General features: G+C 40.9%; 1 protein-coding gene across 1 annotated transcript in view; it reads right to left on the minus strand.

Annotated features, from left to right (window-relative positions):
* Window positions 1–19,612, minus strand: part of MYO1E (myosin IE) — a 125,238-nt gene that overhangs the window by 59,861 nt on the left and 45,765 nt on the right. Inside the window, exons 9-15 of the mRNA XM_021714146.1 lie at window positions 14,050–14,246; window positions 9,295–9,375; window positions 8,944–9,030; window positions 6,550–6,636; window positions 5,245–5,412; window positions 4,186–4,271; window positions 1,473–1,554 (exon numbers count right to left, since the gene is read on the minus strand). Coding sequence (XP_021569821.1) covers window positions 1,473–1,554; window positions 4,186–4,271; window positions 5,245–5,412; window positions 6,550–6,636; window positions 8,944–9,030; window positions 9,295–9,375; window positions 14,050–14,246 — 788 coding nt within the window. The remainder of the gene's footprint in view (window positions 1–1,472; window positions 1,555–4,185; window positions 4,272–5,244; window positions 5,413–6,549; window positions 6,637–8,943; window positions 9,031–9,294; window positions 9,376–14,049; window positions 14,247–19,612) is intronic.

Genomic DNA, 19,612 nt, shown 5'->3' on the forward strand with positions numbered 1-19,612 from the left:
CACAGACATGAATATCTGGGGCCTCATGAGAATTTCATCTGTTTTCTGCCCTCAACTCTCTGTTCTAGTGACCCTAACCCAGTGGCTGTCCTGGGGCCACTAAATTTCTGCTCTAGTTCTTTGGACATGATGTTCTTGAAGTTCAGAGGGCTCTACCCTCTAGCTCTAAACCCAGCTTGCATCTGACTGCCTCTAAAAATGCCCGAAGGCTCCTCTTGACTGGAACCTTCTCATGGCTCTGAGCTTTCTCTGTTTTCTTTATTCCAGCCAGTGCACCTGCCCTCAGGAAGTTTACCAGGGACTAGGAAAGCAAAGAGGAGGAGAACAGAACAGACAGTAACAGCCATGTTGTCCACAAGCCTGGGGTTACCTAGGAGGGCATATTAGATGGACATGTAGGATGTGAATAGAGAGTGAACAAGGGGAACGGACAGTCCAGGCAGGGACTAGCACACGCACCTACAAGTATCCATTTAGAATGAGGCAGAGACAAATAAGTATGGTACAGAAAGGGGGCTGACAGGGAAGTAGGTAATTGAGCTCATATACAAGGTCTTGTGCTCAGCATGTTCCAGGCACTGTGTTAAATGCCTCAGATAAACTGCTAAACTGAATCATCACAGCAACTCCTTAAGACAGGCACTAAGATCTTCAACTTACAGGTAAGCAAAAGGGGCTGAGAGTTTAAGTATGCCCTGACAGCACACAGTAAAAGCCAGAGCTGGTACCCGAACACAGGCGATCAAACCTCAAAGCCCTACAGTTAACCATTTGATCATCCCTTTGACTGTAAAACTGAGGAGGCATTTAACTGATATGATTTAAAAAAATAGCTTAGTGACTATTTCTCAAAGTCACATGAGTAAGTGTGCTTGACACAACCTTTCAATTTAGAGTGTAATTAGGGACAATGAATTTCACCATATAATGGCTCGTGCAAAACACTGTAAAAATTCCTTCTGACTTTGGGACACCATGTGGTCAGATATGTATGCAATTCATAGGAAGGAGGGGCCTGCAGGATCCAGTAAAAGATACATAAATTGTCCCTAAAAGACCAAGTAGAATTTCTAGCAAGAAAGTTCCACAATTGGCAAGTTTTGGGGCCTGGCCTGGAAAACAGTCATCAATATCCAAAACATGGCCATGAACCACAACATTTCTCTGGGAGTTTAACATAAATTCTTCCAGGTTCAATTGAAAGTCATTTCCTCTTAGAGAGTAGCTGATTATCATCTGCTGACTATTAAGCTATGAGGTACTTAATATCCATTTGGGGTTTCAGTTCAGCCAAGTCCAACTCAGTTTGCATCCTGGAACCTTTTAACAAGCAGCAGTATTACTTCTGGGCATCTTCTGTAACCATCCCCTCACATCTCACTGACCTCATCCTGGTCTGGGGTTGCAGTTCCTGACTCCTAGAAAACCCTAGCCCTTACAGGAATCTATAAACTTCCCAAGATAGAACTAACCTTTATTTTGCTTCCGGCAGTAGTTGGGCGCCCTTTCTTGTCAGCTTGTAGATTTTCCGGAAATAAAGACTTTATAAAGGGTCTGGAAAAAGAGACAGAGAATGGATTAGCAATCTGTAAGTACCTTGGGGGCTGAAAGCCTGCTTCCTTAGCGGATGGAGTGGAGGGCAGACCAGAAGCACATAACCTTGGCTACAGAAAAACCATCTTACTAACCATGCAAGTCATCAAGATGCGACTCAGGGATGTGAACAATGGACAAAAGGCACAAGGAGAAAGAATCCTAAGATTGAAGCCTCTTGGAACCTAAGTCTGCAAAATACATTTTAATGTCCCCATTCACTGGAATTGAAGTAGGCCTTGACAGTAGAACACAACAGAAGTAAGTCAGTGTGGGTTTGTTAAGACAAGCAAGATAGACCAGAACTTGGGGAATTATATGAAATGTCTGGAGTCGATGCAGATGCTGCTTCACTCTAGAGCAGGGTTTCTGAACCCAGGCACATTGGTATTCAGCGCTAGATAATTCTTTGTTGGGGGCAGGGGAGGAGGCCTGTCCTACACATTGCAGGATATTTTTAGCAGCATCTGTGGCCTCTGCTCACTAAATGCCAGTAGCACACTGTCCCCACCCCCACAAAGAAAACCTTGACAAACAGATTTTGAGTATGAGCAATTTTAAGTGGAGTGTAACAAATTGCTAACGCTTTGCCTGCTGAATATATTTTCATTAGTGGTGCTAGTTGAGTTGCTTGTGTTTACATGTCTGCCCTACCAGCACCAGGGGCAGGGATAATGCCTTAGTAACCTTAGTGTCCCTAGTGTCTGAACCTTAGCCTGGGACACAGTAGATTCATAGTAAATATTTGCTGACTGACTGGGTGAATGAAGTGATCCATGTAAATCTGATACTCCAACTGAAACTCACTTACTCAAAAAATGACTTTTTGGGCATCTTGAATTTTCCAGGAAGTCTTGACCATGATCTACTTTTAACTTGACCAGACACAATTATAGATTTTTACATCAAATGTGTTTACAAAATAATAGGCCATGTCTATATGACAGCAGTTTATGTGGAAGCAATAATAGCTCTTAAACTTGACAGGAGTTTTAATAATTAAAAAGAAAAAAAACAATCTCTGGAAGCAAGTCTGTACCTGACTGCTGTAAAACCCACAAGCCAGGACTTGTGGCTTACGTGAGCATTTTAGAGAAGAGCAAATAGATTTTATGTGTTTTGAATGAAAATAAATCCAAAATCTAAAAAAATAGCAGTGGGAATGAAAGGAAGTACAGGTGTTAGGACAGGAGGTTGAAGAGGATGAGGAAAGGTGAGGAGGTGTTGGGGGAGAGAGTTCATTCAATGGAGTAGAACATCTTCTGATCAGGGCCTGAAAAGGAAACTGTTTTGTTTTTATTGCAGTCAGGCCTTTCTGAGAAAGTCCTCAGACTTGCTGCTGTTGATCTGAGAAGCCTTGATGTTCTAAGAGCTTAAATCACAGAGACTGAAAGGGCAGCCCTTACTTGGAGGCAACTCTAAAAACTCCAAGATATGGAAGGCTGTGCAATATGAAGATGTGTGCAATATGAGATCCTTGTCCATGACCCAGAATCTTGGAAATCTTTGCAGGGAGGAGGAGAACAGAGCTGGTCCTGAGAGTTCTAGCAGCTTGCAAGGGAGATATCTCCACTGCTTCTACCCTTATAGTTTAGAAAGGTCTTGGGAGCTAAAATAGATCTGTGAGTCAATCCCTCTCTAGCTGCTTTTCCCAGGGTCCTCAAGCCATTTCCCAGGTGCTTCAGGGACTTAAGTTAGCTTGGGTCTTGCTAAGCTGTTAGACATCTTTGAAAACTGATGACCATGGAGAATTCTTGGGATGATGATTGAAGGGCAAAGTATCATAGAACTAGACTTTTCTACTTTTAAATGGTCAGAAATGGCCATACAGATCCAAACCCAGTATGCCCACTTCTCCCTGATAATAGTATTGAAAATGATGAAGCCTGAGCCCTAAAGGACTAGAAGATGGCAATTGGAGTTTTGAGGGCATGAAGTGGAGGCATAAGGGAGAGATTGAGATTAGAAAAGAAAATTTTATTGTATTTATTTTTTTAGAGACAGGGTCTTACTCTGTCACCCAGACTAGAGTGCAAGGATGCACTCATAGTTCACTGCAGCCTTGACCTCCTGGGCTCAAACGATCCTCCTACCCTAGCCTCCCAAGTAGCTAGGACTAGAGGCACACACAATCATGCCTGGTTAATTTCTGTTTGTTTGTTTGTTTTGGTTGAGACAGTCTTGACCAGTTGTCCAGGCTGATCTCAAACTCCTGGCCTTAAGCAATCTTCCTACCTCCATCTCCCAAGGTGTGAGCTGCCATGCCTAGCCAGGAAAGTTATTTTGAGAAACCAAATAGTCTAATTATAATCCAGACCCAACAGTTCAAAAGAGCAAAATGCTAACCACTCAAAAACCAGAAGGATTTTGTTTGTTTGTTTTGCGTTCTTTGAGCAGAGTCTTGCTATGTTGCCCAGGCTGGAATGCAGTCACTATTCACAGCTCACTGTAGCTACCAACTCCTGGACTCACAGCCTCCGGAGTAGCTGGGACTACAGGCGTACACTGCCACAGCTGGTACAAAAGTCTGTTTAAATATTGAAAATTTCATCAAGCCTACATCCCATGTCAGATAAGGCAAAACATACTTACAGCTCACTGCTTTGCATGAGCTCGATCAGATCCATAAAAAGCACATCACGGTTCCTTTCACAAAAGCCATCCATATCATAGGATACCTGGCCAGGAATGAAAAGAAATCTAATTTTATCCTTTAAATATTTCATTGACCAAAAAACCCAAGCTGGGGTGGCTATCCTCACCCCACGTGTGCGTTTCCAGATGTAGAATTTGGGATTTCACCATGCACTGTCACAGGAAGGTTGTGTACATCTTATTTAACTTGTTAGCTGACATAGCCAGGGATGGCCTGCAGATGCTGATGAGAACTGGGCCACCTAGTTGGCCCAGATGATCTATGGTCAGGTCTCCAGCCCTCAAGGTCCATACCCTCCCTCAGTGGATCCACAGGGGTGTCTAAGTAATAATTTAGTTCTAGTCCAAGTTTTAGCTGAGATGGAGTAAAAATGAAACTTCCCATGCTCATTTATCCATTGCAATGAGCCATGTCATCTGAGGCTCTGCAATTCCTCCCAGAAGCGGCATCGGAGTTGAACTATTCTGGCCAGAAACTCATGCTCAGAGACCCTGCTTAACCAGAGGTCAGTTGGAAGGAAGGAAGGATGAGACCAGGGGACTTCCATAGCACTAGGAAGTCCCCGAGAGCCATGACCTCAACTTGCTTAACTTTGTATCACCAGCACCTCACCCAGCCTGGTGCCCAATATTCATGTGTTTTATGAGAACAAACATTAAAAGTGAGCTCTTGGTCCTATACTCCCAGTGGGCAAGGACAGACAAGAAATGCAAGTTTGAGATAGCAGCAAGAGACAAGACAAAAACCCCTTTTTTCAGCAGTTAATCAGGGAGATTCATATTTTAAGAATAAGGTAGCATATGCAATCGTCTTCTTCGTCTTTCCCAATACTTCCTAAGTCCTACTTGTTGAATGAATAAAATGCAGTGAGGCATATGGACGTTGATATCATTTGCCTCATGACAAACAGATCACAGACCTAGAGGATTAAACCAGACAGACATTAAAATGGGTAACCTCCCCTTTCCTGTAGAGCCCCTGCTCACTGGCCATACCTTCCCAGCATAGTGGTGAATAATGAAGCCTTGGTTCCAGCTGTTGAAGTGCTCGTGACTCCCAATCTGCATCTGAAGTTTCTGGAGTAGCGTCTGGTCCGCCCCCTCACCCACAGCGTGCATGGTGGCACACACGTCATCTAGGATGCTCATGATCCCAGGTGGGTTCTGATGGGACCAAGAAGGCAAGGATCCAGTCACTGACCTTTCCAAAACAGACAGTGCTTATGGCATCCTTTCCTAAGTGAGGAAACAGCTCTCCAGACTTAAGATACCATCTTTGAAAGTCAGTCTTTCCTTTCAGGCAAGAATGCAATTAGTAGTCCCAAATGGGGAGTTACCACTTAGATCTAAAGAGGGAGGAAAGTCCATTTTCCAAAAAGCTGTTCAACTCCCTAGCTTTATTCAAAGTCCTGCACAGATCATTATCAGCTCACTCCTATTTATACTACACTGACTTTAACAATCCAAAAGAAAAATAGATACATTTCCTTTGACCCTAATCCACTTCTTAATGCTCTCTTTCAGCCTGTTACTCTCTAGGCAAAGTTTGTATAATTATTTAGTGTACACATTCTACCATGCATTACTTTTTTTGCACAGTACTATTTTATAAACATTCCTCACGTTTTACATATTCTTCATACTTTAATGGCTGTATTTCTCTGATATGCTATAGCTTTCAATCCCATGGCTTTAAATTATGTAATGACTAATTTGTCTATGGATGTTTTGTATTTCCAGTTTTTGTTTTTTTGAGTTGGGATCTCACTCTCTGGGCTCAAGCAATCCTTCTACCTTGGCTTCCCAAAGGGCTGGGATTATAGGCATGAGTTACTGCATCTGGCCTCAGTTTTTGTCTTTTATACTTAAAAAAAAAAAAGCCAAAAGAAGTCCTTTAGAGATCTCAATTTACATTGCTTTGTTTTCTTCTGAATTACTTTTTAGGGCTAAAGGCCTGGAAGTTGTATGACTGGACTAGAAAACAGCGTCAATTTTATGGCTCTTCATACAGTACTTCATCAATGTAAGCAACAGTTGTCCTCTCTTAGAATTCTGTAACAAAACTTTCACTTGTAAACTGGCATTTTACCCCTATATACATGCTTGCATTTACCACAAGAACAAAAATAATTGAACCTTACTGTTCCATTTTCACATGCATACATACATACATACCAACTGATGTCATTACTAAAACTCTCTGCAAATCAGAGATGTCACGCTATTCTAAAACAATGACAGAGGACAAAAACTCATTGTAAACCTGTGAGCAGTGAAGAGACATACTAAATCAATACTTACAACTTTGTTCTCTATGAGGTCACACACAATTTTGTTATTAAAGTACTCAATGGGTGTCCATCTTATTCCCTCTTGAACATATTCTTCCTGTACAACAAAACCCAGAAATTCATATTGCTATGAGATAGATACTAGAGACACACAAATCACCAGGAAAAAGAAAAATCTGAATGCCCTTTGACAAACACTAGCTACTTTAATTTCTTCTTTTCTAAGAGGTGATAGGAAAGAAACATTTTATTGCTTGCTAATTTTTATATTTAGTTTGGACCCTATGAAATTGCCATCACACAGTTGGTTTTGATTGGCAAAAATAACAATTTAATAGAGCTGAACCTGTAAATCTAGTTACCAAAATAAAAACCTCTTTGAATTTAACATGGGCCAGGAGTACAGATTAGCATCTACATACTCAAGGGGAAGCGTCCTCATTTGGATTTACTTGTTTGTTTAACTTGATAAACAAGAGCAACTGTCCTGGTTTTCCCCCTTCCTCACTGTTCTTGCTTTGCTGGCTTTCTTTGCCAGTTCTTTGTTCTTTCCAGAACTTTATATATGATGGAGAGTCTCAGGGCTCCATCCTGGAGACTTCTTATTTTCTCAACTCTTTTCTAGGTGATTTCAATCAATCCCATGGCTTTAAATTACAACTGTGCCTGTACCCCCACCCCCCGAATTTATTTCTCTAGTCTAGGCCTCACCATTGAGTTCCAGACTCAAACACATCCACATGTTGGAATCCCCACTTGGAAGTATAAGAGGCCTCTGAAACTTAACATGTTCAGAGGCATTCTGATTCCACATTTCCCCCTGTCTCCAATGAACTCCTCTTCTAAGCTCTCCCTTCAGTAAACAGTCTCACCATTGGCCCTGTTACCCAAGCTGTAAAGTGAAGAATCACCCTTGATGACTTCTTCCTTCTTGGCTATTGCGAATTACTCTGAGCAAATCCTGTTGGTTCACTCTCCAGATATATGCTGTCTCTTACTACCACCTCTACTGCTACCTTCACAGGCTAAGTCTCTAGCATTTCTAGCCCAGTCTCCCGCAGCAGTCTCCTAACTGGGCTTTAGCCTTTCACTCTGGTTTGCTTTCCACTTAAGAAGTCCATAGAGCCAGAGTAACTTTTTCAAACACACAAAACACAAATCAGATCATGTCATTCCCTGCTCAAAAGTCTTCAGGGGTCCCTGTCACACTGACTATAAAATCCAAAGTCTTAGTCACGTCCTCCTAAGTTCCTATATAATCTAGCCCCTACCTATGTCCTCCCATCACAGTCACAACCACATTCTTCTCTCTTGGTTTGTTTGTTCCAACTACTCTACTGGGGTGAAAGGCTAGAATTCCAGGGTAGAGAGATTTATGTGAAACCCTTTGGCTTATTGGTGTTTCCTAAGCAGAGATAGGAGCACTTCCATGATTAAATGACCCCAGGACACTTTCTGAAATGAGCAGTGGGTTGAATCATATTCCCCCAAATTTCATGTCTACTCAGAACTTCAGAATGTGAGCTTTGAAAACACAATCTTTGTAAATGCGATTAGTTATGGATCTTTAAATAAAATCAAGCTGGATTTCGGGTGATCCCTTTATCCAAAAAATGATGTCTTTATAAAATAAAGGAAAGGGAGATTTGAACACAGAAACACATAAGAAAAGGTCATGTAAAATCAGGGCGAAGAGAGTGGAGTTAAACTGCCTGGAGCCAAGCAATGCCGGGAGCCATTCAAAGTTGGAAAAGGAGGGATTCTAGGATTCTAGGAAGGCTTCCAAGATCTTCGGAGGGAGCAGGACCCTGAGGATACCTTGATTTCAGACTCTGGGCTCCAGAACTGTGAGGGAAGACATTCCTGCTATTTTAAGTCACTCAGTCTGTGGTACTTTGTTATGGTGGCCCTAGGAATTTTTAATATGGTATTAGGAATATGATGGAACCTGCAATGAACTTTTAGAAGAGACTATAGCGAAACATGTTGCCTCAAGTCAGAATTAAAATACCAGCTTTGTTAAAAATACCTATGTTTTTAGGGAAGATGGAGAGTGGAGCAGATCTGAGAAAACCAAGTTTTTCCTTTGGGACACAGTATATGCCACAGACAATTGGGGTTGGAACTAGGCTCCCATCTTCTCATTGCTCAATGAGTTAGTGTAGTAAAAATAGCCAGTCATAAGTCCTACTTCAGAGCATCATTTGCTTAAAGAAGAAAGCAAATGTAGCAGATGGTATTTATATTTCATAGATTAAAATGCCACAATGGCATATGGTTTTTCTGATTTATTAGGTACATTTCTTAATATAGACTGAAACTATTATCAAAAGAGAGAAATCTATACCCTTTAAAACAAAATAAATTATAAATAGAATACGATGAAGGAATAGAGACTGCTTACCTGTTCTGCCTTTAATGTCAGTTCAATAAAAATCTGCTGTAATTTTTCATTAACAAAATTGATACAAAACTGTTCAAAGCCATTTTTCTGGAAAAAAAAAGTTATTCACATGTAATCATTTTGCAAAACCATTTACAAATCATTTCTTGAGTAGTTTAGTGAAATATCTTGATGTGAAAAACTTTAAGTGAATGTTGGATGTTTATATTTAGGATAAAGTAATTTGGTAAAGGTACACAAAGAACTAGCAAAGAAAACAATTAGCCTGGGTGGTTTTATTTAATTGCCTAGAATTATTTGTTGCAGGACACATCACCTTCCCCAACCCTCAATTATTCAAAATGGCCTTACCTGGAATATTTCAAACCCATAGATATCCAGGACGCCAATGTTGTATTCTTCGTGGTCCTTCTCCATGGCTTTGTTGATGGACTAGAGAAAGTAAACAGCACAGCAATGAACTCCTTTCCATTAGTATTGAAAACAGGCATGCATGGGGGGAAGGGACGCAAGACTGTCTACAGCAAACACAAGTGACTTGCAGCATTAAAAGGTCTCAGTGCAAAGTCAAGTACTTCGGAAAACCACCAGGATCCAAATAAAAAACTACTACTGTAGAAAAACGAGAATGTTTGCTTAGTGATGAAAACCAGATGAAGTGGGGACCAAAGTGAGACCCAAATTTTACATGTACAATGATCATTTGTATACCTAACCCTGAATTGTACCCCACATCTTAAAAAAAAAAAAAGAAAAAGAAAACCATTAATTTCTGGCAGTTAGCTTTTCCAGGAAGTCTTGAGAATTAGAAAAAAATGGTATCTTAGATGATTAAAGTAAAATCTATTCTTTTTTTTTAAATTTTAGATATGTGGGATACAATTCAGAGTTAGGTATGCAAATGTTCATTATACAGGTACCCTTGTTGATGGGTGTGCCCCCCTCCCCTGGCAGGTTCCCACTACTGCCAATACCTTTCTTATAGAAATACGATAGTTGTTCAAGGTACGCTTATGGGTGATAACATGTGATACTCGGTTCTTTGCTTCTGTGATAGATCACTCTGTATTATAGGCTCTAATTCCATCCAAGTTGCTAGAAAGTTCATATTTTGGCCTTCTTTATAGCTGGATAATATTCCATCATGCATATGTACCATATTTTTTTAATCCAGTCCAGAGGAATACCTATTTCACATGAAAAGTAATACTACAAGATCTGTAAATATCATTTCTGTTGTCCGCCATTCAGCAGTCATTTAATGATCACCTAACACAACATGCCAAGGATGTTAAGGACAAGACAGTCCCTGTTCCCACTCTCTTATATATAGAGAGAGCTGTCTACAGATAATAATAATAATACATTTTTTTTGAGTGTTACTCTGTCAGCCAGGCTGGAGTGCAGTGGCACGCTCATGGCTACCGCAGTCTCGACCTGTTGGGCTCAAGCGATCCTTCCGCCACAGCCTTCTAAGTAGCTGGAACCATAGGCACACACCACCATGGCCAGCTAATTTTATGATTTATTTTTTTATTTTTATTTTCATTTTTTTTGAGTTGGAGTCTCACTCTGTCGCCCAGACTGGAGTGCAGTGGCCGCTCCTGGCCACTGCAGCCTCGACCTGCTGGGCTCCGGCGATCCTTCCACCTCAGCCTTCCAAGTAGCCTGAATTACAGGCATGCGCTACCACACCCGGCTGATTTATTTATTGTAGAGATGAGGTCTCGCTGCCCAGGCAGGTCTCGAACACGCGGGCTCAGGCAATCCACTCACCTCAGCTTCCCAAAGGTGCGGGATTACAGGCTGAGCCACCGAGTCCAGCTATTTTTATGATTTATTGTAGAGACGAAGTCTCGCCAAGACCAAGGTCGAGCCCTGGTCTCGATCCCATGGGCTCAGGCAATCCTCTCGCCTCTGCCTCCCAAAGTGCAGGGATTACAGGCATGAGCCACTGTGCCCGGAACATAATCATTTAAAAATTGCTAATAATAAAAGCAGCTTACATGTATTTAACATTCCCCTTTGCCAGGCTTTACTAAGTGCTCTCAATGTGTTGTTCCACTTAATTCTCATTGCAATTTTCATAATGGCAGTGATACGATTATTATCCCAATTTTCCAGGGATAAAAAGGTTTGCCTAAGATTGCACTGAGCAAGAAGCAGGACCTGGGGTTAAATTTAAGCAATATGATGGCTAAATCTGTGTTGTTGTTCACTGTGAGAAGAGGCCAAGCAATTAACTGGAATAGACTTAATGGCAACAGGGGTGGTATAGGGAAGAGGGGGTTGGTGAGGGATGTAGGGGAGCAAGGAATACAAGAGAAAAATTCCTGATGGGCTTGGTGGCTCAGCCTGTAATCCCGCGCTTTGGGAAGCTGAGGTGAGTGGATTGCCTGAGCCCGCGGGTTCGAGACCTGCCCAGGCAACTTGGCGAGACCTCATCTCTACAATAAATTTAAGAAAACTAGCCGGGCATAGTGGTGCATGCCTGTAGTTCCAGCTATTTGGAAGGCTGAGGCGGAAGGATCACCGGAGCCCAGCAGGTCGAGGCTGCGGTAGCTGGGAGCGGCCACTGCACTCCAGTCTGGGCGACAGAGTGAGACTCCAACTAAAAAAAAAAAAAAAAGAAAGAAAGAAAAATTCCCTGAAGTGGTGAATGCCTGGATGAATTTTGAAGTACAAGAGGTATTTTCCAGGCCAAAAAAATTAGAGATGTGCGAGCTAATGAATAATGATAGACTGTACTTAGTCCACTGCCTGGCACATAGTCAGTGCCCAATAAATGCTACCTCAAATTAGTATCACTTAAATGGACATTCATCCATGTAAAATTGAGGGATGACAGGAAGGAAAGCGGAAAGTTGAGCTCTGAAAGTTTCCCTGAACAAAGAGATAAGAAATATGTGTTTGGCCAGGCTCGGTGGCTTAGCCTGTAAGCCCAGAACTTTGGGAGTCGAGGTGAGTGAATTGCCTGAGCCCGCGGATGCGAGATCAGCAAGGGCAACTTGGCAAGACCTCGTCTCTACAATAAATAAAAAAATTAGCCGGGCATGGTAGCGAGTGCCTATAGTTCAGGCTACCTGGATGGCTGAGGTGGAAGGATCACCAGAACCCAGTGGGTCAATGCTGGGGTGGCCGTGAGCATGCGTGCCACTGGACTCCAGCCTGGGCAACGGAGTGAGACTCCAACTCAAAAACACTCACATCTTGCTGAACCCTCTTACTTACACCAATACTTGGGCCTGAGCCTCCCTTCTCAGTAAAATGAGGGGTCTGGACAAGCTAAATGCATGACTACTGTTTTGTATAACCCTGAACTTCCCAAACCATCATACCCTTTAAATAGCCACAGGAAGTACACAGAGTAACCTAAACTGCCCTGCCAATCCTATCCTAACCATACCTAAACATACTTTAAGACTTATAGGTGTTAGTGACTAAATTTATTTACTCATTTATTTATTTATTTATGTACTTAGTTAATTCATTAATTTTTTGAGTAGGAGTCTCACTCTGTCACCCAGGCTGGAGGGCAGTGGCACACTCCCGGCCACCACAGCCTCGACCTGCTGGGCTCAGGTGATCCTTCCACCTCAGCCTTCCAAGTAGCTGGAACTACAGGCACATGCCATCATGCCCAGCTAATTTTTATTTTATTTTATTTTATTTTATTTTATTGTAGAGATGAAGTTTTACCAAGTAGCCCAGGTTGGTCTCAAATCCATGGGCTCAGGCAATCCTCTCACCTCAACCTCCCAAAGTGCTGGGATTATAGGCATGAGTCATCGCGCCAGGCCCAATGACTAAATTTAAATACACACTTTTTAGATCTAATGGTCCTGCTGTTGTCCCTTGACTGGGATCCTTCTACCTTGAATATATGAAAGTCAAATGAGTTGAATAGCTAGGAACCCAGGTGTTCCTAGATTAATCACATAATAATAGTGTGATCCTGGACAAATTCCTTAACCTTTCTGTACCTCATTGAATTCACCTATAAGGCAGAGATAATAATACCTAAGTCACAGGGTTGTTGTAAGAATTAAGTGAGGTTTTTTTCCCCACCAAATATAGTTAGAACAGTAGCTGACACATAGTTAATGCTGTATAAGTGTTTGCTATTATTATTCTATTATTCCAAGGCTACAGTGATTAACATAAATTGCCACTGGTAGCTCTATACTGCTGAAAAACTAATTTTCAGAATATATATGTGAAACATATGTATATATATACCACACATATATCAGTATTTATATCATACGTATAATTATGCCATAACCCAAAATATCTATGGTAGCTTTAAAATATATCCAAAAAGTATTTGATCTTCCTCCCTTCAAAAGGTAGAGCCTAATTCCCTCACTTTAGTGTGGACTGTACTTAGTGACTTGCTTCTAATGAACAGAATGTGGCAGAGTGACAATACTTGAGTCCAAGATTAAGACATAAAACACTTTTGGCTTCTTGCTCATTTTCACTTTCTTAACTCACACACTCTTGGGAAAGCGAACTGCCATGTTATGAAAATATTCAAAGAGCCCTAAGGAGAGGCCCATGTAGGAAGGAACTGAGACCTCCTGCCACCAGCCATGCAAATGGTTCATCTTTTAGCAGGATCCTCCACCCTAGGTAAGCCTTGAGATAACCACAGTTCCGATCATCATCTTGACTTCAACCTTGTCCTTGAGTCAGAACCACCAAGCTAGGTCAATCCCAAATACCTAACCCACAGAAACTGTGAGAAAATAGATGCTTATTGTTTCACTAACTTTTGGGTTAACATATAACACAGCAATGCAGGATAAATTCAGCATTCCTAAATTAAGCTCCAAGTCAAGAAAGGTCTATGTCCATGGCTGTCCTCATTTTCTGGTCTCCAGTCCTGGCTTTTTATTAAATATTTTGCCTAGAATAAACTGTTACCGTATTATGTTGAGCTAATGTGTCTTGGCAGACAGGATTCAATGATCCTGGAGTGAGAGGATAAGAAGTGGAGGAGTAAAGCAATGATGAAAAGGAATGAAAACAAAATCCTTGGTATTTTTGCTCTTTGTAGCTAAAATATGAAGCATCACCAATAGTCAGCTTGTATTTACTTACATCTACCAAGAAATCAAAGACCCGGGCATGCAGAGCCTTGGCAAGTGCGTCCCTGGTGTAACAGGCCTGTTCCACGTTGAGGGTGACGTGGATGGATTCTGACTTGCCTCCCCATTTGCTGTCCATCTGCCGGCTCGTTAGCTTTTCTTTCAACCGGTCCTGGTTTATCCCCAGCAGATATGCAGGAAAAGCCAAAACTGTAGAACATAAAACAAAGCATGACTATCTTCCAGAATTACAACACTCAGGCACTTTTGTGCATGTATGTAATCACTTGCCCCTAAGAGCTTACATTCTAGCTCACTGCTTATCAGCAACATCACACACATCCAGCCATCTTTGTTTGTCCCAATTGTTCTATTTCATGACTCAATTCCTGTAATGACTGAGACTTCCAATAATACAAATCAGTGATCCAAGAAGGACAGTAAACCAATCTCTCCTACTGAGATCATAGGTTGAATGCCTAAAATGGACATTTCTCCAAGCTTGCAGCAAGACAGCCTGGAAGGAACTCAGTCAAGAAACATTTCCTTGGCTCCAAACATTGTTTTCTTCCTTTTTGGTACAATGTTTGCACAGTATCATTTCCAAAGAGCTTGAAGCACCTGATATTATTGAACTAATAATTACAACCAATCACATAGGTATTGAGTATTTACCATGTGTAGGGTTAATAAAGAGAGAGAAAAGGATACAAAATATGTCAAAAGTCTTCCAAGCAATCTAGATGAGGCAAAGATAGTTTGCCAAATAAAGAACCAAACGACAAGCTGAATATGTGACACAAAGAGACAATAGATTCTGGAGAAATTTAGATTACTACTTTCTGGGGTAGTCAAGGGATTTGGTATGGGCCTAAAAGGATAAATAGGATTTGTACAGATGTAGACAGGGGACTGGAATGTGCAAAGGTGAGGAGGCAGGAATGCAGGGGTCATGGTTGAGGCGTGGTCTATGGTGTGTAAACCAGCCTTGGCTAAAGATGAAAAGTTAAGTAACACAGAAAGGTTAGACTGGATTCCAATGACGGCAGTCCTTGAATGGTATGAGATATTTGAGCTAGAGGCAAAGGGGGCCTGGGTGGCTTCTAAAGAGGGGCATTATACAAAAGTTCTTCTTGTACTGTCTTGTATTCTTTGTATCCTCTTGTAAAGGTGGTATATGGAAGGTACCGGTGTTATTCAAATCACAGCACACCCAGGCCCTTCTAATGTCAGGTAGTATGTTAGTTCACAGAAAAACTAAGACTTCTATGGCTCAGGAACTTGTCTAAGGACATGAATCTTATCAAGGAGGGTTAGTGATATAAATGGAATTTTCATGATTTCTGGGCAAAGCATTCTAATATGAATAAATGACACCATTCTTGGGCATGAAAAATGCTCAGATTTTTCCAATACAAATGAAAGGTTTTTATAGATGCAAGGGAAAATTTTGAACTTGGATATGAGTCTTATTCTTCTGCATAATGCTTTACCAAAATTATCTGATAAGAGGATTTTGCAAAAGGCTTTATGATAATGCTCAAAAATCCCAAGTCTCCCAATAAAAGATAATCTGCTTGAATTTCACAGATGGTGTTAGAATATAATGGGCTGACATTTCTCAGTATATACCTGCCAATGAGTCTGTGAATGTTTTCCGAAACGTATGATGCCAGAACCAGAACAAGGCATTTATCATCTATGAGCGTTGCATAAAAATGCTGTGCTAGTAGAAAGACTTCTTTTTACAAAGAACATGTGAAAAAAATCAAATGCACTGATCTAAAAAATGGCCATTTCATTTTAATGTTAACACACGTCTAGGAATCTGGGTGTGTCTTCCACTAAACTAAAATTTCCTTTGCATAGAGTAAGGACAGGTGATGTTCATAAATCAGATTGGACACATGTAGGAGTATGGTGAGAATCAAGAGACATTTGCCAATGCATCTAACATACAAGAAGCCTTCACGACACTATCATGCTGGTTTTAGCATCAGCACTGAGGCAGGGCATATCTCACTTGATGCAGTGTACATATCAGCAACAGGTTACAGTATAGTCACCAGGGCCCCTCTCAATGCTCAGGGGACCTGCACAGTGAATAGTTTTATAAAAGGAACAATTAGCCCCAATTTGTTTGTTTTGTAAATAGAGGCTTCTCCCGAGCCGCTAGCCACACTAAATGGAAACACTAACCACACTAAATGGAAACACGGTTAAAATATGTGGTAAAAATATTTATGCCATTATCTTTATGACCTTAGCTAAAGAAAGAAAACAATGAAGGCTAAGATGAGAGTTCTTCAGACAAACTAGAAAGGACACACACGAAGACACACCCTATAGTCCCATCTTCTATACCTCTTTGGTAGAAGAGTGTATAACTGAAAGACTGTAGGCACTCAAAAAACAAGGCATGGATCTTGGCCAAGAATCAGGGTTACAAGCTTAGGGAAACAGTTAAGAAGACTGGCGAGGAAATACTGTACTTAGTTTGAAAAAAATCCATGCCATGTTTTTCAAGCTTTTATGGCCTCATATTTTCTTCAGTGCCTGCCCTGGTGCTGAAATTATAGGGTTGATTACATCGACTTCCTTAAGGCTGTGAATTTCCATGAGGGAGTTGCCGGTGTGTTTGGATAGGAGCGTCAATACCGTCAGCTTGGAGGTTTGGGAGGCAGAGGATGCAGAAAGCAAGGATTCATTTTAAAATGCAGATGTAACTGCGGCACAGTTCATTGGAATCATGTAAAACACAGAAGAAGCTGCTAAAAAGTAATGTTTCAGCACATGTAAATAATGAAGGTAAATTTCTATTACTATATTACTGTGTAAAGCAGAGTTATATTTAAGTTTTCCATTTTAATACAAAATGTAGGAAGCAGGAAAAAGCCAAAAAGATGTAGCAAAATGAAATTCCATTTTTGCAAATTTAAAAGAAACGACAAGATAAATAAGGTTTATCTGTCTTTGATGTTGAGGTTCTGTATCTTCTAACCCATGAAAAATAATGACACAAAGGAGGGACATTGCCACTAGTACTTTTATGCTTCATTGATCTTGAAACCGTATTTCTTTTCCTTCAGTAAAATTCTTAATTTGGTATTTAACACACATCACCTTTGTATATTGACACTGAGAGGTATATGTGTGCCTTTGTTGAGGTTTGTTTGGCTTTATAGCAACATAAAAGTTGACCAGGGCAATTCTATATCTCAACTACTCTAAGGTCAGGTAACAACATATTTGTTATTAATGGCTATTTTGCTTTAATAAGCTAGCTGTGATGGGAATTGTGGCATTATTTTCTGCTCCACAATAGACAGAGAAAGTCTGCTTTCTTCAATTATAAAGGCATGGGCTGGAACTTTCCTTTACAAATTTATTTCATAGATATACTTAAGAAAGACAACAAGAATCAAGATTATTCATTTCAGTAATGTTCAGTCACCACTGTAACAGCAGAATATGGAGACCACTTTTTTGTTTGTTTGTTTGGGGCTCTCACTGTGTCACCCAGGCTTGGAATACAGTGACACGATCACAGTTAACTGCAGCCTCTGCTTGGGCTCAAGCAATCTTTCCACCTCAGCCTTCTGAGTAGCTGGGACTACACGTGTTGAGTACCCCTGGCTGATATTTTGTAGAGGCAAAACTATGCTGCCCAGATTAGTCTTGAACTCCTGGGCTCAAGTGATCCTTGCACCTCAGTCTCCCAAAGTGCTGGAATTACAGATATGAGCCACTGTGCCCAGCCAGAGACCATCTTAATGTCCAACAGATGACTGGTTAAATAAATCAAAGTAACCAAGCAACAGAATGGCATGAATCCACAAAAAGAATAAAGTTCTTTACGAACTGATACAATCTCTAAGACATATGATAAATGAAAAAGCAAATATACAACACTGTGTTATAAGCTCCCATTATTGCACAAATGTAGGCAAAAAGAATAGCTGTGCATAGGGGAACACAAATCCCTTACAGGGAACACAAGATATTGGAAACTTTGGTTTCCTCTGGGGTGGGGAAAAGTTTACTAGAAGAAGGTTAAAGAGAGAACTTTCCCTGTGTACCACTTGAGCCATGTTAATGTGTAACAAAATCCCCAATCAAATAAAACTGTTGGGAAGGGGGTATATTTCTTAGACTCCTTTGGCTTTCCTGATGTCCATGCTTCCATCACCTCTAGTCAGAGAATCTCAATGGTAGTCGCCAATCTTGGGCCTTACCAATTGGCTGAGGCGACTACTAACTTTGGACATCAGTGTGCAATACAGTGCTTCTTGGCTCAAACATTCCAGGGAAGTGCTTGCTGCTTCAGTGTAATGACTCCATTTTCAAGCATAAAGAAGCACTAAAAAATTTTACCATCTAAGAAGGCAAAAGAAACCCAGTCTTCTTCCACAGCAACTACCACCAAACCAACACTGTTAACATTAAAAGGTCAAGTGCTAATGATCCTTCTGTATACATATGTGCATTTGTTGAATATCAAGGATAATGCACATGAAGTTTAGAAACACAGTAATTATTATTATGATTGCTATGGCATAATAATTTCTGAACTTAATCAACTCCCCTTATATTTCTTGTTTTCCACCCCCTTCTCGGGTAAACATAATTCATCTTTGTCTTTATCAGACAGACATCAGAAGTTAGCAGAACCTCCCTCTTTTATCAGAAAAGAAAACAAAAAAAAAAAAAGAACCTTATTTGGCATGGAAATATCCCCACTGCATTGTCAGCAATGAGTGGGATACTATTTATTACTGAGCATCTAAATTTATCATCCGTAAAGAATGCTGAGAAAGGAAGAATGTCTTCCTGGGTGGTTAAAGGATGTGTGGGTTGCGAGAGCAGCCTGGAAAGCTGTCAGTGCCTAAGAGTCTACAGTCATGCGCCATGGGACTTGTGGTAGATTGTAGGCACATGTAACCAACGCCATCTAAACGCAGGGAGAATCTTGATTTCTTCTCAAAGAGTAAAAATGACCATTCAGATGTTGAGGTGCCAACCACACAGATGTGATCATTAAAGGCAACCATCAGATGTGTCAACAAAATTTGGGTAATAGTTAACACAAAAATGGACAATAGTCAAAGTCCATTTTTTTCTGTGTTTAGAAATTCAACTTGATCCAAACTCGGGGACGAGCTTTGAGCCTATGAGCATCCCATATTTACATATATTCTACTATTTGCTCTTCAAGACCTTTAAGGAAATTTAGATTCTGAAGAACAGTTACAAAAAAGATGTTTGGTTTTTTTTTGAGTTGGAGTCTCACTTTGTTACCCAGACTGGAGTGCAGTGGCCGTTCCCAGCCACCACAGCCTCGACCTGCTGGGCTCCAGTGATCCTTCCGCCTCAGCTTTTTAAGTAGCCGGAACTACAGGTGCGTGCTACCACGTCCGGCTAATTTTTGATCTACTGTGGAGATGAGGTCTCACCAAATTGCCCAGGCAGTTCTCGAACCCGTGGGCTCAGGCAATTCACTCACCTCAGCCTCCCAAAGTGTGGGATTACAGGCTGAGCCACTGAACCCAGATACAAAAAAGATTTTCATTAAGACT

The sequence above is a fragment of the Carlito syrichta genome, unplaced genomic scaffold, assembly GCF_000164805.1.
Source record: "Carlito syrichta isolate Samal-C Ts95f unplaced genomic scaffold, Tarsius_syrichta-2.0.1 Scaffold305279, whole genome shotgun sequence".
In the NCBI taxonomy this organism is placed as follows: Eukaryota; Metazoa; Chordata; class Mammalia; order Primates; family Tarsiidae; genus Carlito; species Carlito syrichta.